Source organism: Tachypleus tridentatus, chromosome 13, assembly GCF_004210375.1.
Source record: "Tachypleus tridentatus isolate NWPU-2018 chromosome 13, ASM421037v1, whole genome shotgun sequence".
In the NCBI taxonomy this organism is placed as follows: domain Eukaryota; kingdom Metazoa; phylum Arthropoda; class Merostomata; order Xiphosura; family Limulidae; genus Tachypleus; species Tachypleus tridentatus.
In genome coordinates this window covers 193,941,185-193,969,010 of record NC_134837.1, presented here as the reverse complement: position 1 = coordinate 193,969,010, position 27,826 = coordinate 193,941,185, and the positions used below count along the sequence as shown (strand labels likewise).

At 31.7% G+C, this 27,826-nt stretch overlaps 1 protein-coding gene across 4 annotated transcripts; it reads left to right on the top strand.

The window, feature by feature from the left end:
* The first annotated feature begins 158 nt into the window (after window positions 1-158).
* On the top strand, window positions 159-27,826 carry LOC143240644 (protein-L-isoaspartate O-methyltransferase domain-containing protein 1-like). 4 transcript variants are annotated; one of them, XM_076483402.1, is made up of 5 exons: window positions 159-266; window positions 10,428-10,788; window positions 12,852-13,126; window positions 23,592-23,709; window positions 25,636-27,826. In XM_076483402.1, exons 2-5 carry the CDS (start codon window positions 10,482-10,484, stop codon window positions 26,598-26,600), a joined length of 1,665 nt encoding a protein of 554 aa, XP_076339517.1. In that variant the 5' UTR covers window positions 159-266; window positions 10,428-10,481; the 3' UTR covers window positions 26,601-27,826. The 4 variants fall into 4 exon arrangements, with proteins under 4 accessions (XP_076339517.1, XP_076339518.1, XP_076339521.1 ...); XM_076483403.1 differs by having other exon boundaries at window positions 190-345; XM_076483406.1 differs by lacking the exon at window positions 159-266 and adding an exon at window positions 536-640.

Genomic DNA, 27,826 nt, shown 5'->3' with positions numbered 1-27,826 from the left:
TCAAATATTCTTGCAAGATGTTTTGCATAGATAGTATACTTAATATTAATATTGATTTAAAATTATTTTTGGTGCTTTATGTTATTATTTAATATTATTTGACGAAAAACATGTTTCATTGAGAAATATTCAATAAACGGCACAACAAAATTGTCGTATAACGTAAGTTGACACAAATACCCATAAGGCCGTACACTGTTGTTATTTCCTTACGTCAGCTGTTGATTTCCGTGTTTTGATCTTGTCAGCTGGAAAGGACAAAGAGAGTATGAATCTATAATTATATACATAAATGTGGTGAAACAGAAAGAAAAACTTTATCATTTGTAATAAGACATCAGTTATGTAAGATATCAACTTTCAGTTAGAAATGGTTGTTAATCAGACGATACTTGGATATGTTGATTATTTTTGTTAGTTAGGCTTATGTTGGGATACTGAGTTGAGCAATAAAGCGAAGCTTGCGCACAGTTATTTAGTACTACATAACAGTAATTAATATATGATTCTTACTAAATATTATGTCTAAATTCAGGATACGCAGCAAAGGCTTAACTAAATCTCATTGCATCAAAGAAGAGACAATGCTGATTTTACGTTGTAGTTTAAAACAGGAATTAACGTATTTTGCTTACCAAATGTACTATATCAGTATTTGTGAAATATTAATAACATTACCAATCTTAGTAATAGACCAGTATTAGTAGTAATAATGGTATTGAATCGACATAAAATAATTTAAATAGAGTTGTGGATTGAAAAGCCAGTTTGGTTTATTAGTTCATTTCTAATTGTCGTTAATTATTATGTTTTTTTGGAATTGAGAGCTTAAGTGTTGAAAAGAGGTATTGTGATGTAGAGAATATTTAGAATATGTGAAGTTAAAAGCAAACTTGCCACACATGAAGTTAAATTTTTCGTTGCTGAGACATGTTATTTCAAATGGGAAAGTTCTGTCATGTGGTGTATATGTTGTAATATTATAGGCCTAGTGTTTTATCTTTTGAACCTTTGTTTTGGTCTTGAATAACGTAACACATATAAGTAAGGTGGAAGTATAAATGTGGTAGAGATACTGAAAATTATATTTACTGTTGAAATTACTTTGTGATTAAATTTTCTATAAGTTATAAAAATTTCCAAATGCTAAACATTTTTTCATTTTTGTATGTGTGTTTGGTTATTTGTGCTTGGAATGTGAAAAGTATTTGTTAAAAGTAAAAGTATTTCTTTTATGTTGAGCTTCTTATGTATAATGTTTGGTGAAAGTAGATTGATTTTTCAAATAACTTTTCATTGAACTATTATTATTTTTGCATGACCTGCAACTTAATTCAATTTTATCTTTTGTGTGCATAGTTTATATATGACTTCATAATGAGTAGTTGGCTGTATAATAATTGTTAATCAAAATGTGAGTTTCTGTACTTATGAAATGAAGTCTAGATAAGTGGTGCCAGTTTTAAAACTTTTGACTGAATTTGTTTCTTGTTACTTTGCAGCTAGGTAGTTTGTTTTATGGTTTGTCAAAAGACGTCAAAAGTCTTTAAAGTGTGGTTGATGTTGTTATTTCAGGAGGAATAAAAATGTTAAATTAATCATGTTAGTGAAATTACGTCTAACAATCTTTTAAATGTTATAATTTTAAATTTTGCAACATAACACAATTTTATTTTTTTCTCTATAATTCATGCCTAATAAGTATTTGCATAGTGCATACTTTAAATTTTTCTTTATAACAAAAATCACAACCTGTGATTTTTTATTGTTAATATATTCTGACTGTCTGTAGAGTTGGATAAACACTGCTTTTGGCATGGTCCTTCTGTGATACCAGAAATAGACACTGCATTTGGTTCAGGTATAATAACATTGGATAGTATTATTAGTGCTGATATACACAACTCATAGATGACCATAAATTTACTCAGTATTAGAACTGTAAAAATTTTTGTTAGGTATTAACTATTTTTATCAGTGTAATCTTTTTTCTTTATCATGTTTGCAGAATTGTAAATGTGGAGTGAATTGTGTCCTTAATAATTTAACAGTTTGGAATTGAAAATTGTCTTTACTGACAAAGTGAAAAATCATGTGCAAGGTGAAGTGAACTAATATGTATTGAATCATATAAAAACAGATTTTATAGCTATTTTATTGCTGAATAGTGGAGCAGTGCATTAGAAATGGTTTCGAAGATTGAATAATATATAAATTGTAATTGTGTGAAACAAGTGAAAAGCAAGCTGTATTGACTCGTACATGAGTTGAATCAAGAGTACAAGCTTATACTAGTTCTCTGAAACCATTGATTTAAGAGCTAAGTTTCTAGGACCTCAAGTGCAAACAGACAACTTTTCAACTACTGTAACAAACTTGATGAGCAGTTGTATACCAGGAACTTGTAATATATAAAAACGAAACTTGGCATAGCTGTATAGTTAAATCAGCAAGATGGTGGGGAATGTGTTTGGAATGTCCCTTGATATAGTTGAGGATAAGAGATGTTTAGGAAAATGGGCCAGGAACTTCAGATTGAAGCTTTGTAGAACATTAATTATGTTAAAAAAAACTGTGCTACTAATGTGAGCTTGAAGCTTTTGAGAATATTGACTGTGTTAAAAATCTGCACCAGGAACTTGACCTTGAAGCTTTGTAGAATAACTGTGTTACAAAACTAGGCTAGGAACTTGAGTTTGAAGCTTTGTGGAGCATTGACTGTAAGGCAGTTGAGTTAGATACAAGTATTAGGTTCATATCTCTCTCGGGCAAATTACTTTTTACCCACAGCAAAAATTGATCAGTACTAGGGTATGAGGTCCCTTCTTTTCAAATGGAGACCAACCTTACCATGCCCCCTGAAGACTCTTTTTCATCTTCAGACTTTGTTGTACTCTGTGAAAAAGGGAGTTGTCAGGTCCATGCCAACTCCTGTCTCTGTTTCTACCTCTGTTTCTGGTGGCTACTTGGGTCCTTCTCCAGGGACCTCTAGGTTCAAAACCATTCAGAACTAGGTCCTGAAATCATTTGTCTGCCATCTATTGACAACTGTGTGGGAGAAGTGGCTGACTGTGTAGTTTAGGCAACTGTTTGTTCTTTTTGTGTGACCTTGTCATGTTTTCCTTTGTGGATTCCTGCCTGCCATGAGGCACTAAAGGCTCTTATGGCTCTCTTTCTGTTCTTCTGGTTGTTTTCAACTAGATTTGGCAAGGAGATGTCTTTATTGCTGTTTGATGTTAGACTATTATACTTCCCTTTTCTAAGCCTGGGAAGGATCCCAAGATTCAAACAAATTATTGACCTACTGCTTTGACAAGCTGTCTAGAAGTTTTTGAGAGGATGGTTAATGCTCATCTTGTCTGATTATTAAAATCAAATGTTCTCCTCTCCCCTACCCAGCATGAGTTCTGATATCAATTCTCTACCATGAACTACCTGATTTGATTTGAAACGTCAATTAGGGGAGCCTTTCTTGAGGAAATATGTAGTTTCTGTCTTCTTTAATCTTGAGAATGCCATGATACAACGTGGAGATACAGAATTTTACATTACCTCCATTTCTACAGGTTGCATAGCCATTTGACCATTTTTATTCAGAATTTTTTTACTGAACAGGCAGTTCCAAATTCATGTAGGTTTCACTCTTTTTTTGTCTTTTCCACGGCAATTTGGAGTCCCTTAGGGCTGGATCTTGAGTGTCACACTTTTTTAGAATTAAGATTGATGTCATCACTCATCAACTTCCTCTAACTGTTGTGAACAGTCTATATGTCAACAACTTCCACATTTCATATCGGTCATTGAACACGCGTTTTATCAACCAGCAGATTCAGATTGCCCTTAATCATCTTATGCATTGGATAATTACACATGGTTTTTATTTCGCCTCTTTGAAAACCAATTGCATGCACTTTTACCACCAACTAGGATTTCGTCCTGATTCCGAGCTTCGGCTTGGTGATGGTGTTCTTCCTGAGGTGCCATAAATGATGTATTGGGACTTGATTTTGACCACATATTGTCTTTTATTCCCCAAATCCTCTCTTCCATCTATTGGGAAACAGATTATTATTCTATGCTAAAGATCTATTATCCCCCTCTTTAGATCAAAACTCAGTTATGGACCTCTGGGCTTTGGTTTGGCCAGGCATTTAGGACTTAGAATGCTTGACCCCATTCACCATCAGGGGCTCAGGCTCTGCATCAGGGCATTCCACACTTTGATAGTTGAGAGTTTGTGCATCAAGTCCTATGAACCATCTCTCCCTCTTTGACGTTTGCAGCTCTCCCCACATTATGCTGCTAAACTATGTTCCTCATCACAGTGCCCCACCTGGGATTGTGTTTTCTGTTCTCAGTGGGCTGTTCTATTCAGTAAAAGATAGCCAATTAATCATTTTTTTGGCCTCTGTGTCTAAGTACAAATGACCGATGGTTCTAAGTTAGGTCCCTCTATGGGCTTTGCCATAGTTTGTCTCTCCTTTACACTTTCTGTGTTCACTGCTGAGTTGTATGCCATCTCTCATGGTGTGAATCATGTGGCAGCTAATTAGTGCTTTGACTGTATTGTTTACACAGACTCTGGTAGCTGTCTACAAGCCCTGGAATCACTTCATATTACTTCTTGCCTTGTTATCCTTGACATTTTGAACCTGTTGACCCAATTTTCTTTGCCACGTATGTTCATCACTGGTTTTTCTGGATACCAGGCCATGTTGGTGTTTGGCAGAACAAGTTAGCAAAAACTACAACTAAGTCTGTCTGTTCAGCTGCCATAACAGCCTGTTCCATATATGGACTATGGTCCTGTGACCAAGTCTTGGCTTCTCACCATTTGGTAGTCAGCTTGGGGTGAAGTATGTTCCAAAAAGCTTATCTAGGTGAAACCTACTATTGTCCCTTAGCCATCTACTTTTCAAAAGGAGGAAGTTGTCTTGACAAGGCTCTGCTTTGGTCATAGCTTTTTATCTCATCATTTTCTTTTGTCTGGTGCTGCTGCATTAACATGGTCTTTGTGACACTCAAATTACAATATCCCACATTTTACTGCTGCACCTTTGTTAGAACCATGAGGTGTAGCACCATTTAAAAACATCTACACTCACAATTTACCACTGACTTTCGATAGCGTCATTGGTAATGCTGATACTCTCTGTCTTGACTGTGTTTTTAAGTTTTTATAGGCTGTTGGGCTTTTAAATTTTATTTAGGCTTTACCTTTTTATGAGATTTCAAAAACACCAACACCTAAAAAAACCATAATCCCATATTTTGGCATGTACAATTTTAAGCTTGTTTATTTTTGATGATTCTTTATTTGTTATGGTTTTATTGTTGTTGTTTTACTTTCTTTACATTTCAAAGAGCATTATTTTGCTCCTAAAAAGAATGAAACAATTCCTCTTTTTTTCAAACTGACGGTTCACTCTTTTACTGATTGTTTGGCACAAGTAACCCCATTCTTTTATGTCATTAAATGCCAACCAACCAATCAAAGCATTCTCAGAATCAGAAATATTGCTAACATCTTCTAAGTTATGATGTCTTGGGAAGTTTTTATGTATGTTGTAACTTCAGAAAAATAGCATGACATAAAAGAACAGCAAGGTCCTTTTAGTCCATCCAGACTGCCCTATCTACTAAAGTAAACTAAACACTTTATTGTTTAAATATTTATCAAGCTTCCCCTTTAACTACATTCACCATATCCAAAGGCAACCTGTTCCAAATGCTAACCACACTGTTACAAAAAGCTGTCTTAGCTGAAAATTACTCTTTCCTTGCCAAAATGTATATTTGTCTCCCACAGTCTTAGCATTCTCATTATTAAATATGAAAAGATGATACATTAACACCAAAAGCTCTCTTTGCAACTGTCTAAAATGAACATGCTGCTACAACCAGGACTCAACAAAAAACAAAAACAATTTATTAACAATAATAACATTGAGAAATAAATTTAATACAGTTATTAAGCAAATGCCTGGCCAGGACTTCACAGCATTATTAATAAATATCATAAATATTAGTAAACCAATAATATGGAACCAGGAAAAAGAACAACAACCAGTTTTCAAAGAAAACACAGCAATTACAATGTTGCAACAATAGCTTTCAATCTCAATAACAATATCAAGTGAACTACAGCAATAACTATGCTTCAATAACTATTTGATGACTCTCGGTGAAGCTTCTTGCAAGGAACTTAGTCACGGAGTAGGTCATAAGAGTACAACCTAATGTTATAACAATTTACATGTTGTTCTGCTACATTGATATCATGTGTTTGTCATTGTTATGGAAGCTGGTGTCAATTTTGTCATACACATGCATAAATTTACTAAAAATACAAATTATTATGTAGAAAGTGAGTTAGAGTTTTAATGCAACAAAAAAATTCAAAGATAAATGGAGGAATGAAATTGAGAATGATAAACACAACCATTATAATAAAAAAACTAGAATTTGCTATTCCATACCTTAACAATCTCAAACACCTCAGTCAGATTCCCTACAACTCTTTATTTTAGCAAGAAGAAACAAGTTTAGAAGTCCTAACCTATTCTCATATGATAGCCTTTCCATTCCTAGGTATCACTAGTAGCCCTTCTCTGAACTCTTTCTAACAATGCAATGCCCTTCCTGAGGTAAGGAGCTCAAGACTGAATATAATACTCAAACATCAGTCTAACCGGTGACCTAGAAAATGAATTAGAACCTATTTATACTTATATTCACTACTTCTGTAATTACAGTCTAAAATTCCATTTGCTCTGTCACTAGAAACAATACATTGCTTGGGCAGCTTAAGAGACTCATGAACCAAAACATCATATTCTCTTTTTTTTTTTCCTTTCATAACACTGTTAAAGTTATTTCTATGAAAATTGTACTTACATTGATATTCTACATGAATTATGTTGCATTTCTCATAATTAAAAACCATCTGCTATTTATTTACTCAACTCGACAACTAACAGATCCTTTAGCTGGGCAGTAGCATCTTCCAAATGGCCAGCAACACTCAAACTTTAATGTCATCAGCAAATTAAAATAATCTAATGGCCATTCCTTTATTTGACATTGATGTAAATCAAAAAGAGCAAAGATATTAACACTTACTTCTGAGGTACCCCTTGTGTGACTAATTCAGTTTGACTAGATTCAACCCCATTTATAATAACCCTTTGTTTTCTTCTATCTAGCTAGTTGTTCTTCCATGGAGACATGCATTTCTCTTTGATGAGCATTTTTTCCAGGTGTTTGGATGACTAACATTTCTAGGGCTTACCTGTGGTGGAGCATTCCTGTCCATATCTTTAATTTGTCAATAGATTGTCAGTTTTGTGCCTTACATTTTGATCAAGCCTTAGCACCATATGTGTTTTGCCTTGTGGTCCACTTCTTTGCTTGGCATATTCATGCTATAGGGTTGCACTTTCATATTTATATGGGCAACTGACTACTTGCTCATTACATTATCCAAAATAATTTAGCTAACACATAATAATATTTTATAGAATATACATCAAATTCTGATAAGACTGTAGTGTGTTTTTGTGCTACACTTTCTTTATCACCTATTTACAGAGATATTATATATGTTATATTAAAATGATTTCAGAGCCACACCACATGATTATGGTCAGTGTCTATACTTCCAGTTTTACTCTATCAGATGAATATTTCAGCATTTTATATGGAATGTAAAAATTAGAAAAGAAGCCATGGTTTTATGGATATTTGATTTAAAATTCAAAAATTTATCTGCATGTAAACAAGTGCTTTACATAATTTATGAGTTATGATAATTATAGGGCAGTTTTTCACTTACATGTTATTTTTATGATTTGGTTTAGTTATTAGTTATATTTGAAACTGAAATGTATGATGAAAGTAACTGACTATGGTTTCAGTGTTTGATGCATCATCTGTCATGATAGTACCATAAAAATAAATTCCTTTAGCTTCTACCTGTGTGCATGTCATCCCTGAATCAATTTATCAAGTAACTTAGCAGTTCTGAAGATTTGTGTTTTTTTGGGAAAAAAAATTTTATTTCCTAATATCACTAAAACTGTTGAAGTTTATATACAGGTTTTGTGCCCAAAATATATCTTTAGATAAGACTGTGCAACCAAATCTGCTTTAGAAGCTGATAATGATTCTCTAGTCCACTTTGTCAAGTATTTGTTGTAATTTTGTCACCAAAATTTGTCAAATCTGTGTTCATTGGATCTTGTAGTTTAACTATTAGTTAGTGATATTGATTAGTTTTAAGCTATACAACTGCATAGTTGAATATAATGTTTCAGTGAGGCCCATTCTTAATTTTTGAATAGGGTGTTTTTGTTAAAATTCTAGGAAAAAAAAATTCAAATTTTCAGCTATTTTCTGTAGCAGTTTGAGTTTTGTAAGCCAAATTAGACCTGAGTCTCAACTTGGTGTTTCAAGCTAATATGCTGTTATGACCTTTTTGTACGTATGTTGTACATACTGAAATTATTTTATGTGGTAGCAACTTAACAGTTATACTAGACAAAAATTTTTTTTGAAGAACACATCCTCTCTTTCCCCTTTAAGAAAGAAATTAAACCATTGGTTGCTTATAGGTGAATAGTCATAACTATTTTTAATACATCTTGTTTAATTGTACATGTAGGCAGAGTTGGGCAATTGGTGGAATTTGATAGATGATAAATAGTCGGACTCATTGTTCATTTACATTTAACTTATTTTCACAAGACTTGGATAGTTGGAATAATTGGAAATAGTAATAATCGAAAACCATAATTTTTATTATTTGATTATTTGTGACTACCCTTTTAAGCTGAACAGCCTTAAATTTATAAAAAAAAATTTTAGAAATCATAATTACTTGATGCTTGATAAAAGCTACTGTCTCTTATACTAAACTTTAGGCCCTGGTTCAGAAATTTATTTGTTAATGGTATTATTATTTAAATAAACTTCTGCAGTTTTGTGGCTCATTGAATGAATAATTGAATATGTAACATAGCTTAACATTAATATGAATACTTCAACTTCTTAGCCACTTGGAAGACCTGAAAACTGATTTGCACACTGTGAAACAAAAACTGATTTGATGCTTCATTAATTCTCATATTTATAATGTATTCTTGTTTTTAGTTATTTTGCAGTCTCTTTCTTGATCATTAATATTCATGAACATTCTGAATAATCTAGTGCCATCATCATGTCAGCACCCCCCTCAAACAAAATTAAAATATTTGGTATATAGCTTGGAACATCATATACGTACATATTGATGTGTGAGTCTTATATTCATCAAGTGTAGTTCTAGAATTAACTATTCTGAGTCATGTTCAATTTATTTTATATAATTAAAGAAAATTGGTAAATATTATGGCAGTTGAAAAAATGAACTACCTATGTGTGTACACTTTTGAAAAGGAAAACTTGAGGTTAGAGAATTTTTTAGCATAATTACTTCAGTTGTTCCACAGACCTAAATTTAGAGCAGTAAAATTATTTCTGTGATTGTTGTCATGGTCTACAGACTACACAGTTAATTAAGTCTAATTCTTGATTATTTTGTTTATTAGATACTTATTAGTAGCAAATTTAATGATAATAACCTGCTGCCTTTTTTCAGGAAAGTCTTAAGGTAGATTGTGTTTTTGTTATGGTTGTGACTCAGTAACCTCACCGAACGCAATGATAAGATCCAACACGTACTTGCATCCTGGTTGCTAAAATACTAATTCTTGAAGACTTGGAAATGATAGAACTTTTAAGGAATGCATTCATCTAATAGTTTCCATAATAAAATAACTCACAACACAGTTATATGAACAAAGAGTACTTCATAAACACATAAATTAAGTACTACACACAACAAGAACTCTTAGTCATGGGTTCACTTTTATTTCCACTACTCAATAACCTTTGCATAGAAAATGTCAAAGATACCACCCTAAAATCAGCCTCTCTTAACATCATTGCTTTGGCTCATTTGTAATATGGCCTCACACAACTGAACAGACTTCAGGATTTACACAGCATCCAGCAATATAATGTACAACAGAAATTGAAGAAGTCAGAATCCCACTCGTATACATTACAATTATAAAAATGCAACTCTTATCTGTGGGTTTACTGTGAATTTGTGATATTATAAATCAAACCATGTCAACAGTGTAACAATGATCATTATAGACTGCCTGATTTTTAATATAGAAAATGCCAGGAAGAGAGAAGAAATGCATAAGTGGATATCCAGAACTTCATAGGATGCATTTTCAAGTTTATTTATATATATATGTGCATATATTTTGTGTGTACATAAATAATATAGATTGAAAGATTGTTTTATAGCTAGGTTTAAGTTATAGAAGTACTATAAAACAAAGACAGTAATTGTATTTACTTGTAACTCTTTTTAGACTAGGATTTCCAATTAGGCTGCAGTCTGAGCTTTTTAAAGTTGTTATTAAACCATGGGTGGAGCTGTAAGTGCTGGTGAAGATAATGATGAACTGATTGACAACTTAGTGGGTGAACAGTATGTCAAGACTCCTCTGATTGAGCATGTGTTTCGGGCTGTAGACAGGGGTGATTATTATGCTGTAGGATGTAAAGAAAATGCTTATAAGGACTTAGCATGGAAACATGGGAACCTACATTTATCAGCACCTTGTATATATTCCAAGGTGATGGAATCCCTAAAACTTGAAAGTGGCCTATCATTTTTAAATCTGGGCAGTGGAACAGGATACCTGAGTACAATGGTTGGACTTATTCTTGGTAAGTAAAAATTAAGTGCAAATTTTAACAACACCTCTTAGTAAGTCTATGGCATGTAAATGTACCATAGGAGTTTTAATGCTGGCATAATCTGTAAAATGTCCAGCCAAAAATGTTGTAGCTTAGTATGTGAAATATGTATATAATTTGTAGAGTTAATTTCTGTTAAGCCAGCAAGTAGAAGTTATAGAAATCACTCTCAAGAAGAGAAATTCCTGTAAGGATAAAAACAACAATAAATTTTTCCCCAAATGTAGGGTGTATGGTATTGCTAATTATTCACAAAAGTACCCTTTATTTATAATGGATATCTACTGGTAATTTTAGGTTCAATGAAATATACATCTGAATTAAATGACTATGGTAGAAAATGTAAACATTTGAATTTGTTACCACTACCTTTATGTGATTCTTTACATTTAAGATATATATATCATGTGTGAACTGATTTCTGTTAAGTTAAGCAAATTCACAGTTTAACCTAACTGTTTTATTGTGAAGCAGTTTTAAATGCTTGAAGCTGAATGCTGTACTTTGATCACTGACTTTAATCTTTAGTCATGGCCTCCAAAAGAACTTGTTTAAGATCTAGATAAAAATGTTAAAAGTGTAATATTTATTTAACATCTGAGAACTTTGTGCTTGTATGTTTACTGATATGATGTTGCAGCTGTTTTGTTTCTCATTAAGTTCAAAGTTACAAAGTGGGCTGTTTGTGCTCTGTTCACTGTGGATATCAAAACATGATTTTTATCATCTTGAGCTCTCAGACATACCACTGAGGGTTGTTGTATAGTAACTGAAGTAATAATAAATCAAGTGAAAATAATCATTTTTTTAAATATAAAATTAAAAGAAAGTGTGCATTTATTCAATATTTATTTGGTATCAAGTTATTTTGGTTAAAACATTACAGGAAAACCTTTTTTATGTTACTTTTGAAATAACGTAGAAATTAGTATGTCAGCAAAATTAAGAGTTATTGAGACTTCAAAACTTTACAGATATATAAGATGATAGAGTTAAAAGTAGATTACAACAAAATGCAGAGCTGTCCCCATTGAACTTAAATTCAGCTTAAATACATTAAGAATATCTAATTAATTACTTGTAAACTTAAATTTATATATATGTGCATGTCCTTGTAATGTGCTACCAGTAACATGCTGGTATATATAACACCAAATGTTGTTTTGTTATAAATGTTAACAACTTCACAGACTAGGGTTAGCCTTTTTAGATATTTATTTCATCATCATACATTTCTGGCTTTCAAATACAGATTTATGATTAGCTCAACTTTCAAGTTGATATCTGCAGCATAATTAATAGGGTACTGTTAATTTCTATTAACCAATTAAAATATTTGTGAATTGTATCCAAATTTATTTTTCACATGCTGCTACTTTGCATGAGTAACCAAATAACATTTATTTTAATGTAAAAGGTTTGCTGAGAATTGTAGGTGAAAAATAATAACAGATATTTATTTTAACTTCCAAAATGATGAAAATGCAAGTTTGTTGTTTTTTAGAGTACCTAGCTTAGAGAGCATTTTTAAGGCAGTTGAACTTTGAGTTGTGGTTAAAAATTGGATCTAAAACTCATAGTCCTAACTGTTTATGAAGGACCCAGAGAATATATGAAATTTGTATCTAAAGGCCTATAAAAGTTTCTTTCATTAACTTTAGTGTCCAAAAGTGGAAAATTAGAATAAAATGGGATGAAATTTTTTAACTATTTTTATTTAGTAGTATTATAATTTTTAATGTATCCTATTTAGCATTTTTTATTCAATTTCAAATTTTTGAAATGGAAATTTATAAAATTATATTTTGGCATTATTTTGACTTGTTTTGCTCTGTCCAACCACTTTTGCATAAATATAATCACTACTGTATACTTAAACTGTAAATATATATACACATGCATGTCTATCTTTCTTTGTAATTATATAATATTTTTATTTGCAGACATGCATATTTTTTTTATTAGTAAATATGAAAAATTATAGTCAAGCATCACATGGTAAACAAGTTTATAATTGTTTGACATTTTTTGAGGCCCATATGGAACGAACCATGGAGTTGAACTTCATGAGGATGTGGTAGCATATGCAACAGATAAGCTTGAAGAATTTAAACAGTCGTCACCAGCACTGGATGAATTTGAGTTCTCTGAGCCACAATTTGTAGTTGGAAACTGTCTTCTACTTGAAAGCAATGTTCGCCAGTATGACAGAGTTTACTGTGGTGCATCATGCCCTCAAGATCATGAACTTTATATGAAGAAATTATTGAAGGTTGGAGGAATTCTAGTTATGCCTCTAAATGATCAGGTACTCAACTTCTGTTAGGTTGGATATTTGTACATCCAGTTGGTATTCTTTGTAAGTATGTAATGACTTAAGTTTTAGAATTATTAACCTAATTTTGTTTAGGTAGGGGTATGAACATCTCTAGATTGCCGAAGGCTCTGAATTTGTGACCTTATTTGTCTAAACATCACAATCTGGGAGGTTATGTGTTCACATGGGAGTTATATTATGTGAAAGTCAGGGATACTTGCATGCTTTAATTTTTAATCAAAGACACTTCAAAATTGGAAGACTTACCTCCGAAATACAAAAAAGCCTTTCATGGCAGAATTACTCTTGATGTTATCAAACTTGTGACTGAAAACTTTCACAAATTTAGAATTCATTGGCATTGTTCTAAATGGAACTTGTGTTTGATAATACATTTAAATGTTTTTCTCCTTGTTAATTCAACAGCAACTTGTTTGATAATATTTTTTATTGCTGGTATCAGATGGAAAATGTTGAGAAATATATAACCTTGATACTTCTCACATGTTTTATCTGAAAGTCATGTATTTGTATCCTGATAAATTCGCCTTATCTAAAACTTGAGCTGAAAGAGAAAATAACCACAGAAGGACTCCTTTCATGTCCTGTCAGAGCTGTTTAACCCTTAAACAGTGGGAATGTTACAGGTAGCAGCTCACCACAATGTAAAAAATTGGGAAAAAAAATTCTTAAATGTAATCTTTAGCATTTTTACATGAATTTTGAACAAAATATGAAAGAAAATGAAAAGAAAAGCATAATAAAGAATTATTTGTTACAAGTTCAAATGTTTATTAGGGTATGAAAGTCATGAAAATATTGTCCAATGCACAGTGCCACTCTACATTCTTTATACCAGGTAGTCATCTTTCACTGTTTTTCTTCTTCTATACATATATATGTGACATTGTCTTTGGCCACTTTTTTGTAGCTCCTGAGGATGGAATGGTTTCTAAAAATTGCCAAGAAAATGCATCTTTTACAACAGGTCTATTAGAAACAGTGAGGCTATGTCATCCAGAGAAAGGTTTTGTCACCCTACCATACCTTTCAAACAATTGGTAAATTACCTTGTTGCTAAACTGCCTCAATGATGGCTTCTTGCCAGTTTTTAGTAGTTACATGTTATAATAATTCAAAATTGAGATATCAGTTAGGTGAAAAAAAAGGTTCTTGTGCCACTTTACACATTTTTGAAGGTAGTCAGTTTGTCCAGTTTGCATGTTGCTTTTGTCAACTATTCTCATGTTGATAGTATAATCTAAAACTATAATTTATAATCTATAATTATAGCAGAGTAGATAATCATATCTGTTACAATTCCTGTCTCATAATCACATAATACAAAGATCTTTATTCCAAATCTGTGGTGCTTGCTTGGAGTGTATTGCTTGAAAACAGTGCAATCGTTAAAGAATTAAATATTCATCAATAACTACTTTTTGAAATGGAGAAAAAGATTCCTTAACTTTATTCTTCATCATTGTAAACACTTCACAAACTTTCCATAATCAATTGGTTGCATACAGTTCTTTGTTATTTACGAAGCACACGTCTAAGATTCTCTCTATCACTCTTAAGTTATGCATTTTGGAAAAATTTGAGTTCCTATAAGGGGATCATTTTTTTTCAATAATCAGCCAACAGATGCTTTTATACATGTGACATAAGCATGACAAGAGGAAAAAAAAATGTACATTTCCTCAGTTGTTGTATCTTCCCATTTCTTACTTCTTGAAGTAGAGGAAGTGTTATTTTTACTTTCTTCAGAATTCAAGGATTTACAAAACTGATAATATGTTTGTTTTTTGCACAATATGATTCATTATACTTTGATCAAATATAGCAGTAAAACTTTCATATTCTTTACATTCATCTGTGAACTTAAATTTATTTGCGAGACCAGCATTTCTGCTATAAAAGGAATTAATAAATGGATCAAAATTGTGACATTTTACCCATTGGGAACCAATGGATTCTAATTCCCTTATGGATTTTGATTCACTATCTAAATCACATTCAGAGCTTGAAACAACTGAATTTAATGATGATGAAAAATCAGAAACGTTTTCTTCTTCACTGGAATAACTATCACGTTTTTCATGAAAAACATTTTCGCTTCATTCCCTTAGCTGATGCACCCTTTTTCTGCTCGATGACTTACATTGAGAAAATGACTCAGACGCATTGCTTTCAGAGGGTATGGTCACTACAGTGTGAGGGTGTTGTCAAATATTGTTTTTAGCCTGTATCATCAATTGATGGTGGCTGCTATGTAAGGGTTAGAATTAATTTGAATGTGTTGAATTTTTCAGTGTTTTGGGGTAAGGTTGTTTATACCTACATTTAATTACACTATTTATTTTTTTTGCTCCAATTTTAATAAACAAAATGGCTTATTCAATTGATCCATGTTGTTCAGTGGGATGTTCCCATGTATCTTAAAAGTGAGTTTTGTGTTACATCTCACCAAACTTTTACATTGGGTAACATTTCTGGGCTTCTAGTAACACAGTGCCTTTTAGTCATATTTTGCAGGCCAGAATTTAAATTAATTCAATTATCTTCTTAAGATTTGTTTCTGGTTGGAAAATTCATGTTTGAATGGATTCAATCATTCTTGACTTTTCAATGTTATGTATATTTCTACAACTGTCGTAGACAAACTTCCATCTAATGTACAGGAATTCACAAGAATGCAGTGCCCTCTGGAAGTGGACAGAGGATGCTATTTGTTAGCTGATTATGTCTTATTGGGTACCTTTTGCACCGTCGTGTACACATACTTATGTAGCGTTTAAGGCATTGAGGATAGAATCACTCTTCTCCACATGATGGGGGAACATCTTACAGCTTTCTACTTATCTTCATTAACATATTCCATATTACCATTGCACTGTTTATAAGTTGGTACCCATTGACTTGGACTATTTTTTTTATTTTGTTGGATGTAGCTGTTTGGGATATTAGTGACAGAAGCAAGTCTAGTCCATAGATATTACCAGCTTTCACTATAACTACCTGTTATGCCAACATCTGTGATGACACTTAAGAATGTGACATTCCACATGTATAAACTTATCACCAGACTTCATTTTTATATATTATTTAACTGTTTTAGCATGACTAAATCCCTGGGACTGACCATAATAACCATATTGTACTTGTTATAGTTTTCATGCTTTAACTTTTAAATCAGTAATTGTATCTCCATGAACTTTTGTAGATTATCAATAAACATTACAAGGCTTTCATACACAAAATATCATATTTTTTTTATTAAGATTTCTTGAGTAATCTTTTTCTGATGTCTTTTTTTATTTTTGCATGTTGACTGTCCACAATGCAAAGTAATTATGATTTTAAGACTAAAAATACTTTTATGCATCAGAATATTTTCAGATTTCACATGTGAAATATTTTTAACATCCAGATGATTAAAAACGTTTTTTAAGAAAAACTTTGTATTTTATCTATTTTTTCACTAACAAACCTGTATATGGGTTTGGCCAATTTGACCAATCTCAACCACCACAAAAAATTAGGAAATAAATATAATTGTGCTTTTTTTAATGAGTGTTCTAGAATGACTATAGATTATAGCATGAAAACACAAATGTTTAGTCTAAATAGCTTAAGTGACATAACATTATACATTTATATATACAATTATTATTTTTGCTACATTGAAACTTTAGCCATGCCTGGTTAACATTATAGAAGTTATAATGATGTGCTGCACATGCATTCACGTTACTGTGTCCGGTAATATAAAACTGACCTTTACAAAGTGATCTGTCCTGGCTATGTTTTAGTGGACTAGTTTTGTAATATACAATCATATTTCATTTATAAAACATTATATACGTTGCTATTTACAAGGCCCAGCATGGTCAGGTCGTTAAAGCACTCAACTTGTAATCTGAGGGTCATGGGTTCGAATCTCTTTCACACCAAACATGCTCACCCTTTCAGCCATGTGGGCATAACAATATGATGGTCAATCCCACTATTTGTTGGTAAAAGAGTAGCCTAAGAGTTGGCGGTGGGTGGTGATGACTAGCTGCCTTCCCTCTAGTCTTACGTTGTAAAATTAAGGAAGGCTGGCACAGATAGCCCTCGTGTAGCTTTGTACAAAATTGAAAACAAACATAACTATTTAAAAATTTATTCTTAAAACATATTTTTCATAAAACAAAGAAAAGTGAATAAAAAGTATAGCAAAGAATTATCTCCTCTAGTACATACTTTGTACTAATTTGCTGCTTGCCATAGGGTGCTAAATCTTATGAAATTTTGCAAATGGAGGATAGGAAACAATTTTTTTTTTTTGGTTTTTGTATATGCAATTGAAATAAACAAAATCATAATTTACTGTATCACTACAACAGAATTACACTAATTTATCAAGCTTAGTAACTAAGCTGTATTTGGGACTAAAAATATATGAAATTTCAAGCTTGTTAAAGATTTAATTTACCAAATTCAAATCTAGGATGAAAATAAGTCTGAATACCTAATACTTCAATGACACTGAGAAGTCATGAGGAGGACATTCTGAACTTTTGATTGGTTACTCACGTATCATAGACAAAAGCAGGCTTTCATAAGGAAGCATTTCCAAAAATGGAAACTGCATTTCTTTCAGTAAACGTAGTGATATCTCAGCAAAGAGAAAGTACATGATGTTTTTATTTTATATTATATTCCATCTTGTCAGTATCAGTAATTTGAGTTTTTAATTTATATAAAACTATAGACTTTGTATTTGGACATTAAACACATCTTAGTTGAACTAGTGCTGCATTTAACATACCATGTGATACACAAAAATCAATATCTAAGATGTATTTTAATATTTACTCTCAAATTAAGAGATTAAACTAATGTGTAATACCAACATTTGAATGGCATTTTACAATTTAATACCAAATATATATACATAAATATATAAAATAGTGATTCAATAAAATATTGAATGCAAGTCAACAAACGTGATGACATGGTCTTTGATCTGTGTCCTGTGTCAACAGAGTTAAATGATGAAGAACCCTGTACAGAATTCTTCATTTTCTGGCTGTCCACACATTGACCAGTAACTTGAGCCTGTTCTTCTCCACTCATTTTCCCATTGGATCCAATCTACTGAATCTACTCTGTTTCTGGATTCTTTTCAATTCTGCTTGGTCACATTTTCAGTTGTTGTGGTATATACTGTTATCTTCTTACTTAAAAACCACAATTTGTTGATATTCTGGCTTTACTTATTTTGGAGGTAAGTCTGTCTGTTGTGAATATTTCATTTAGAAATTATATTTTAAACAGCATGTTACATTTCCACCCATCTCTTCCCGGTTGAGAGATACGTGGATTATAATAAGAAAGTAGTGCTTTTATTATACATCTTAACTCAGTATGTTACTGAAAGGTAAGAGAGTGAAAGACCATGAGTTACTTCACTTGTGTTAAAAACATTAAAATGTTTAGTTGCATACGTGTTTGACATCATAAGATTAACTGAACGAGAAAGGTATCTGTTTAAATTAATTTTGATTCTAAAAATAATAAAAATGCATGATTTACACTAACACCATTTTAAACTACTGAAACAAATGAAACTTATAAATTTAAAATTTTTAACAACACCAATTCTTGTATTTTCTTTAAGCATTTCTAATTGCCAATATGGACAATTACTGTTTCTCTACATTTCAGTTAAACCTTGTACAGATTTAAACATGTGCTTCCTAGTGGTATATCTGTGGACTTGTACTGCTAGAAACTGGGTTTTGATACCAGTGGTGAGCAGAGTACAGATAGCTCTTTGTGTAGCTTTATGTGTAATAACAAAACAAACAAAATCAGACACATATTGCTTGCTTAATTGTTCATGTTTAGTGTGTGAATCAATTTAATGAAAATATTCTTATAAAAGGAAAGTTTGGTTGAAAGCATAGATCTTTGTAAATGAAATTTTTACTCAGTTATGAGTACAATGTTTTACAGATATTTTTATTTTCAGTGAAAGAACACAAACTTACTTCATTGTTTTCAAAATTAGAAGTTGTGTATAATATGTTTGGAAGGTTTTATTACTTATTACATTACCGTTGCATTGAAATTTTTAAAATTCTTTTAGAAAAGTTGCAGGTTAAGTACAGTCATAATAAAAACATGCTGTTAGCTGGAGGCAATAAACTGTTTCACATAGTAGGAAAGTATAGCATAAGTTAAAGAAACAGTAGAGGAGGAAGAAATTGAGTTTGCAGAAAAAGAATAGTTGGTGATACTTTGTTTGAAAAACAAAAAGGAAAATATTGAATATGGGAAGGGCCAGATGGAAACATGAAAAACCAAATCAGCTTCATACTGGTGAACAAAAAAGAAAACATGAAAATTTATAAAGCCATAACCAAGGCAGACAAAGAAGGTCATCACAGAGTGGTGAGGACAAAAATTAATATGAATAAAAGATTGATAAGACTTAAAACTACACAACAGTAGAAAGCTCTCAAGGTCAGTATCAATAATCTAAATGAAAATAAATGAGATTTTGAATTAAATTTAAGAGAATTGGAGGAAGGCCAAGATCTGGACAATTTTTTGTAAACAAGTAAATTGAAGTTTTAATAGAAGAAATAGGAAAAACAAACAGGTTTTAAAAATAAACTTCAAACAGGGATGAATATGAGCTGATACAGAAAATGAATGTCAGGAGAAAGGAATTAAGATGAATAAAGAAAGTTGAATATGGTGAGTTGAACAAGAAAGGAAGAAATGGAACAAGAAAAAGAAGGAAAGAAAATATCTTAATAGTTAGTATAGGACCTAAGAGTATCAATAGAAGGTTTGTAAACAGGAAAGTACACTACATGAAAAACAAAGAATGAATTGCTACAAATGATATAACAGAAATAGTTGAGATATCTGTAGATTTTTACAAAGACTTGTGTACATCAACTGTGTTGAGGATAAAATAGGAACAGAAATGAATTTTTGAGAACAACAAAGCATATAAAGCAGGAGAACCTAAAATTTTAGTCTTGGAAGTGGAGAATGCATTAAGTGAGGTGAGAAATAGGAAAGCTCTAGGAAACTGTTATCCCAGTGATACTTGAAAACAGGTGGAACCTGAAACATTATGGCAGGTAACAAAATTGTTTTATCAGAATATTGGAGTTATAAAAGTTACCAAAGAAATGGAAGTAGGCCAAAAGAAGGGAGACGAACAACATGTAAAGAATTACTGTCCCATAAGCCTCTTATCTCATACATAAATTGTGTTCACAAGAGTACTACAAAAAGATTGGAAAGAATTTTTGAGGAACACCAACCAATACAACAAGTAGGCTTTTAGAAACAAATTGTCACCAGCAGATCATTTACATGAAAGTATCCAAGTAAAAGAAAAATGAAATGAATACAAATGATCTTTATGTGTAGGATTTATAGATTATGAAAAAGTATTTAACTTTGTAGAACACAGTGTAATATTAAGTAATTTAGGTACAATAGGCATCAGTCTAACATACATTGAAATCTTAAAAGATGCATCAGCAAAAATACATCTTATTAAAGAGGCATTATCAGTGATAAAGATAAAGAGAGGGGTGATACAGTATCTCCAAAACTGTTTACAGCAACTTTTTAAGAAGTATTCAGAAAAACTGAGTTATAGTATGAAGGCATAAAAATAGATGGTGAGACATAAAAAGATCTAAGGTTTGAAGATGATGTAGCTCTCTTTACAAATTAAACAAAAAAGATGGAAGCCCTATTATACAGTTTGAATGCCAGTAATTAGAATGTAGGATTAAAAATACACAAGGGAAAAACCAAATATATGACCAACTATCATGACACAAATACCATCAAAGTAGAGAAAGTGTGAATACAAATGTTTACAACAGACCATCAGAATGGAAGACACTATGGTAAGAACAAAGGAAACATTGCAATGTTTTGGAAAGTATAAAGAAATGTTAGAGGATCAAGGATATCGCTTTATTTTGAACAAAATGATTGTGTATCAGTGTGTATTACCAACCTTAACATATGGTGGCTAAACACAGGCACTAACAAAAGAGACTAGGAAAAAAATAGAAACAATATAAAGAGATATTGAAATAAAAATGATTCATGTAACACTACAAGGCAGATGAAGAAATAACAGAATAAGAAAAACAGATATACTAGATGCAATAAGGTTCATTCTGACAACTGAAGTGAAATGGGATGGACATATAAGAAGATATTCTGACAATAGGTGGACATTAATACACAATGGAATGGCAAACTAAGATAATGAAAAGATCTAAGTGAAAGCAAAAGAGAAATTGGAGCAAACGTATAGTGGCAGAAGCAGGAATCAGATGGACACAGTATGCTAAGAATAGGAAATGCTGGACTGGTCTGATGGAAAGCTGCATCCAATGAGGGATTACTGCAACTTAGATATGTAGATAAACTAGCTGTGAATCTGCTTCAGACTACATGTGTAAAACTGTTCAGTTTTCTTGTTGCTGAAAACCTGTTTGGGAAATCAATCAAAATGTTTTATCACTGTCTAAGTGACATAAATTACCTTTATATTTATGTGTAAGCTGAATTTACTCAGTTTTGCATTGTTCAAACTGTAATTGTTTACCCATCTGGAAGTTGTTATTGTTAAAGTCAGGGTCCAAGGTAAGCTTCAGAGTTTATAACACTAAAATTCTAGGTTCACTCTCTGTGGTGGGCAAATTTCTGGAAGTAGATTGTGAAACTTTGTGCTTAGACAAATCAACTGAAGTTTGGTATTGTTTAAAAAGTTGAAGGATTGAGGTATGTTGTGCAGAAAACAACATCATAGGGGCTATTACCATGCTCACCCTGATTGAGACAAAATATGCATTAACATAAGATTCTGAGCATCATTTCTGAACCCATTTTTCAGAGTTTAAAGACTGGGAGAAGGCATGCAAGAAAACAACATATTTAGAGTGTTATTGCCACAGTAATTTTCTTAAGAGTTTGAAGGCTTGGATAAGACATGCATGAATACAATATATCCTCAGTGTCATTCTCACAATAATTTCCTTAAGAGTTTAAAAACATGCACAAAAGCAACTTGTAGGCTTTTATCACTATGGTCACAACCTATAAAGTTGAAAGACGTGAAAAAGGCATTTGTAAATACAATACATCAATTGTAAAAAAATTATTACTTGCACAGCATACATGGGTGCATGTCTGTTAATTTGTGAACATGTTTAGTTAGAATAGCCAGTCCACAAAGAAACACGTGCAGTGTAAGATCATTTAATTAGCACTTGCAAACTTTGTATTTAGATAAGTTAAGAGATTATGATAACTTTGGTTTCTTAACATGAGACTGTTGCATATGGGTATATTACAATTCAGTCTAAGCAGTTTTAAACAACAGGTTCCATATTTTGTTGCCTTGGCAGAGTCATTTGGTGTTTGTAACAAGTCACATTTTGGGTGACTATCCCAGAGCCTCCTGTAGTTCCATGTTAAAAGTTTGGAGTATGTTTTATCATCACCATTGTTAATGAAGAAAAAAACTGAAACTTCTGTTCAATTTATTGGTTAATTTTGAATATATGTCAGACCTCAGTTTATACTACTAACATTATTGTTTTAGATACCAAAAAATACATATAAATTTTTCTTGGTCAAGGTGATTAAAGACAATGTTGTTGTGTTTTAGAAATAGTATTAGAAAAGTAATGGTATGGTGTGCATCAAACTAATCTGTGTGTATGATTCAATACTTAAATAAGGTAAATCTACTTAAACTAGTGAAAAAAAAAACTTGTTTCCTTCTAGGTTATCTTCATTGACATTTTAACTCATTATTAACTTTGTAATCTACCACGATTCATTATGTTCTTACTAATAAATGACCTGTGAAACATTTGCTGGAACTTGTTTAGAAATCTGCACAAAACTTGTTGCCAGTTTTCAACTATATCCAGTTAGCCAAACATGAAAGCCTCAATAAATATATTGATTTGCATTTAAGGTCAAGTTTGAAAATTAGAGAATCACTTATTTCAAATGAGCTTTCTTCTACTCATACCAATTTTCATGTGAACTCTTGAAAGTTTCCAAACTCTGAATTTGAGCTAAAGTTTGGAATGTTAACAAAGCTTTCAAGTAAATTGGTTCAGTCAAACTTGAAAGCCTCCATATCCAATTGTTTACTTGTTTTATGGCTGCCCTTACTGTTTTTTTTTTTTGTTATTTTGTTACAGTTTTTCCTTTCTTCTATACTTTATAAGAGTCCCAAGTATATATGCATAATTTGAAGTTGTGGTGTCAAAAATTGGCTTTGAATTCAAAATTCAAGTAAACATAGATACAAATGAAAACTGCTTAAGTTCTCTTCATTTTTGTGATCATACATTAATTTTTGGAACTTTTCATTACTGAATTCTAATTACCTTTGTAGTTGTTACAGATTACAAGGACAGGTGTGAACAGTTGGGAAACCGAAAGTATCCTACCAGTGTCGTTTGCTTCTCTTGTACTTCCATCTGCAGAGGAATCTTTGAATACAGTTAAATTGTGTAAGTAAACATACACATGTAGGACAAACATTTATCTTTGTTGGCTCATTTTAAGGTTTTGACATATCCATTTTCTGACTATTTTTTGGGGCTTATCCAATTTGAAACACTGGAGTTTGTGTCACTGATGTAAGTTTGAAAATTGTAACTACTCCTATTGAAGTTGAAAAGTGAGTGTTATTAATTAAGTAAAGCAGTCACACGAATGTGAATCCAGTGGTTTGATTTAACATAAAACATCTAAAAACCAAGTGCTTTAGAAAATCACTTAAGAGTCTTGTTACCTTATGAAGGGTTATTTGTATAGAACATGTGAAAATCTACTCAGTTACAAAAATTGTGTATCATTATTATTTTACCAGTGTTTGGAGAATTGTAATTGTATAAGGATTTTGCCTTTTCACCATGTAGCATATCCAGAAAGGAATGTTATTACTCATTATAAAGTCAAGCACCATTAATTTTGGTTAATTCACAAGTCTCCTGTACGCTTCACTTTTGGTCCTACGAAGTAAACAAAAAATATTAATAATTTAGTGAAAGAATGTTAACAGTTGAGAATGTAGTGAGTTAAAAATGTTACTCAAAACAATCAACACGTGTTGATTTGTGATCACCATAGATACGGCAAAATAAAACATCTCAAAACCAGATCTCATATACTTTACACAAATGACTAGCAAAAATTAATATGCTCCAGAAATGTTTTTATTTATATCAATAATAATTACTACTGCTCATCAACAACTAGTTTATGTATTATTTGATAGATTGTTTAGGCAAAGAATTTGTGATGAAACTTAGTTGAGTGGACAGCAACTGACTGTTGTAGAAACACAACTGTCGGAATAAACATTTCAAAAGTATTCCACCTTCAGTTCATGCTATATACCTGCTACATCATGCGTACCTTGACAGTGTTGAAGGTGTTTGTCTACTTAATTTAAACTTTTTCAACAAATTCCTGAATTATTTATTAAAATATCTGTAGACAACTCCAATAAATGTGAGTTATTAGTATATGCATTGTTCGAGTGATGTACTAGGAATCTTTGAGGAAAAATAAACATTTTGATTCCTAGCTGTTAGAGAGATTGGCTCTCAAACTTAAGGTTTCTCATTTTTAGAAAACACATCAACTGAAATATTTCTGACATGTAAATGAAGGACTTTCGTTGATAATTATTGTATTGTGTTAAACGAAGTGTAAACTTTGTTAGTAACTACCAACTTGAGTGAATATTTGCACTTGTTCACTTTCCATAATGTATAATAAATAAAAGTAAACCACATTAGTATTACCAACACTGCAGTGCACCAAGAAACATTTTTAAGCAACTAAAACAGTGTAGTAGAAACATCAAAAATGCATTACACAGAATTTTCTATGTTGGATAAACTGTATAACCATCTGTTTAATTTGTTGAACACAGATCACATCAAATTATGGTAAAAAAAGTAGTAAACTGGTATTGGTTTCTTTGTTATTGCTGCCAGTAATTTCTGTCAGACTGAGAAAATCTGACTTAAGTGTTAAAGAAAGAATTATTGTATATGTTCTGTTGAATTATTTAGTAAAAAATGATTATATTTTGTCAGCTGTAGATCTGGTTTCTGCATCTAACATGTACTTATATTGCAATTTTCTAAGAAAATCACTATATAATTAGTTTGAACATATTATAGATTTTTTTGATAACTTGATCTGTAAGTAATTGTATTAAGTTTGTAGCAAGTACTATTCAAATTAACCTCACAGAACTCAAGAACCTGTGTCATATGTAACATTGATCAAATTGTAAATAGCTTGATCTTGTGATTTAACTGGAATCTACATATGCATGCAACTCAAAGGAAAAAGAGAAACAGCTTAATGAATTTTTTTGATAAAAATGTATGTAAAATGTTTATTTTTATTTATAACAGTAGAGTCTCAGCCTCTGATGCTTCAAAACCTTTGTCGCTCAACAATTCGAATAATTTTACGCAAAAATATTGACATTGAAAACCCTAAGCTCAAAGAAAAAAAAAGAAGAAATCCAAAAAAGAAGAGAAGTAAACGACGGGTACGCCGCATCGTCATACCAGTCTTCAATGAAAGTGATGACTATAGTGACCATGGCAGGTATACAGACAGAGAAGATAATGATTCATCAGAAAGGTTAAACAGAACCCCTCATCAGGCTGCTAGTCACATATCAGCAGTGATTGAGCAGGTAATGAATCGTGATACTGATCTCCTGGGGATTACTAACAACTATAGCAGAAACATGAGAGAAGATGAAAATGGAGTTGATCATTCTGAAGATAATGGTCCTGAGCATAATCACGAATCATCAACTAGAGTTGAAACAACTGAAATATCATCAAATAATGGGAAGAAATTGAATCACCAGAATCAGTTGGATGTTTCTCTTGATGCAGTAGGGAAAGACAGAAATGGCCAGAGTGCACTACAGATAAGTGAGGAAGAAATGGATACATCAGATGATAGTGCAGGTTTTCCTGATCCTGTTTCATCTTTCAGCAAGAGTAATGATGATCAGTGTCGAGAACCAGGTCAGAGTAACCAACTAGAAAGAAAGAGGAGCATGGATGACATGACTGATGATCATTCTAGTGATTCTCCAACATCTTCTCAGACGCGACGGTCACAAACGCAAAGAAACCGTCACAAGCGCCCCACAGCTGTAATATGGAAAAGAGTTGCTTTCAATGAATTAGTCAGTGATTCGGACAATGATGAGAGTACCAGGAAACCTGAAGATGAGGACATCAAGGAAGAAATTGTAGTCGATGGCAGTTACACAACATTCATGAAAGAAAAAATTAATAAACTCCCTTTACCTGGGACTTTGAAGGTCTTCCTTAATTATAATCGAGAATTTTGAATAATAAAACCAGTTTGGTTTGGATGGTTATTTTGAGAATCATGTAATACATGGAAATACAAAAGAGCCTTTCATATTGTTTATTGTTAAAAAATATTTGTAACCATTGATATACTTTGAAACTATTTCGTGGACAATATAGAAGGGAAAAAAGCATTTTAACACATTATTTGGGTTTTTATGTTTGTTGCTAAGCTCCTAGTTTTATTGATAAGTAAGAAATAACTTGGTATATGACTAATCAGTGATGGCATACGAAATAAAATGATTTCAAAATTAAAATTAATTTGAAGTTGCAATTTTAATTAAAAAATTAAATTCAGTTTTTAGTATTCTGTGAAGCAAGATTTAGCATAAGAATGTTTACACAGCAAACATTTGCTATTGTATATTCATTATTGGGTGAAATTACTGTAGAAGTTTGAATAGATATATGTACAGTGTATAAGGTACAACTTTTTTTCTAAAAGTGAAGAGCAGCAGATATGTGTTTTTGTACATCAGAATTGTATGTAGTTTTACAGAATAATTAATTGCACTTTTGTACATGGAAACCTTCTTAAACTTACTGCCCTTCAAGCTAGAAGATTTAATTTGGAAAATATTCTTCCTGGTAGTAAGTTTTTACTCAAATATACCTGATTGATTATATTTATTTCCTTGAAACTAGTAACTAACATAATTGAAATGTAGGAATCAGATATGTTAAATATGTTGCAATAAAAGAAAAGTTTTAGAATAATTGTTATAATTAATTTTCCCATTTGAGTGAACTGGGACCTAGGTTTTCTAAAAAGAACAAACAAGATTGTCAAGGGAAAATTTAATATTTGGTTTACTGAGACTTTAAAACATTTGATTTACTTTTTTATCCCATGTTTAAGTTTTATGTAAACCAAGGTAATCAAAAGCATGTAGGGGTGTATTCAGTGTAGTAACTTTTTCAAATATAATTTTTTTTTACCCTCTGTTTGTATGAATCTTGTGTACATAAGCTGATAGTGGTACTTTTTATATGTGTTGTCAATTACTGTATTAGCATGCCTATAGATATAAAATAATATATGTATAATAATACATTGTAGTGTTTAGTTTTGCACAAGAACTGTAATTCGTTGTTTCAACAATATTGCTTTCTTTAATTATGGATTGTTTTGGAAATTGACTTAAAAAGTCTGTATAACTTAGAAAAGTGTGTATGTGTGAAATAAAGTTTATTAACTAAA

What these genes read in the sequence shown, in the direction of transcription:
- LOC143240644 (XM_076483402.1), top strand. Translation starts at nt 10,482, where the DNA reads ATGGGTGGAGCTGTAAGTGCTGGTGAAGATAATGATGAACTGATTGAC. An exon ending in AATGGTTGGACTTATTCTTG is followed by an intron (nt 10,789 to 12,851) that starts GTAAGTAAAAAT and finishes ACATTTTTTGAG; the next exon opens with GCCCATATGGAACGAACCAT. An exon ending in TTTGAATACAGTTAAATTGT is followed by an intron (nt 23,710 to 25,635) that starts GTAAGTAAACAT and finishes TATTTATAACAG; the next exon opens with TAGAGTCTCAGCCTCTGATG.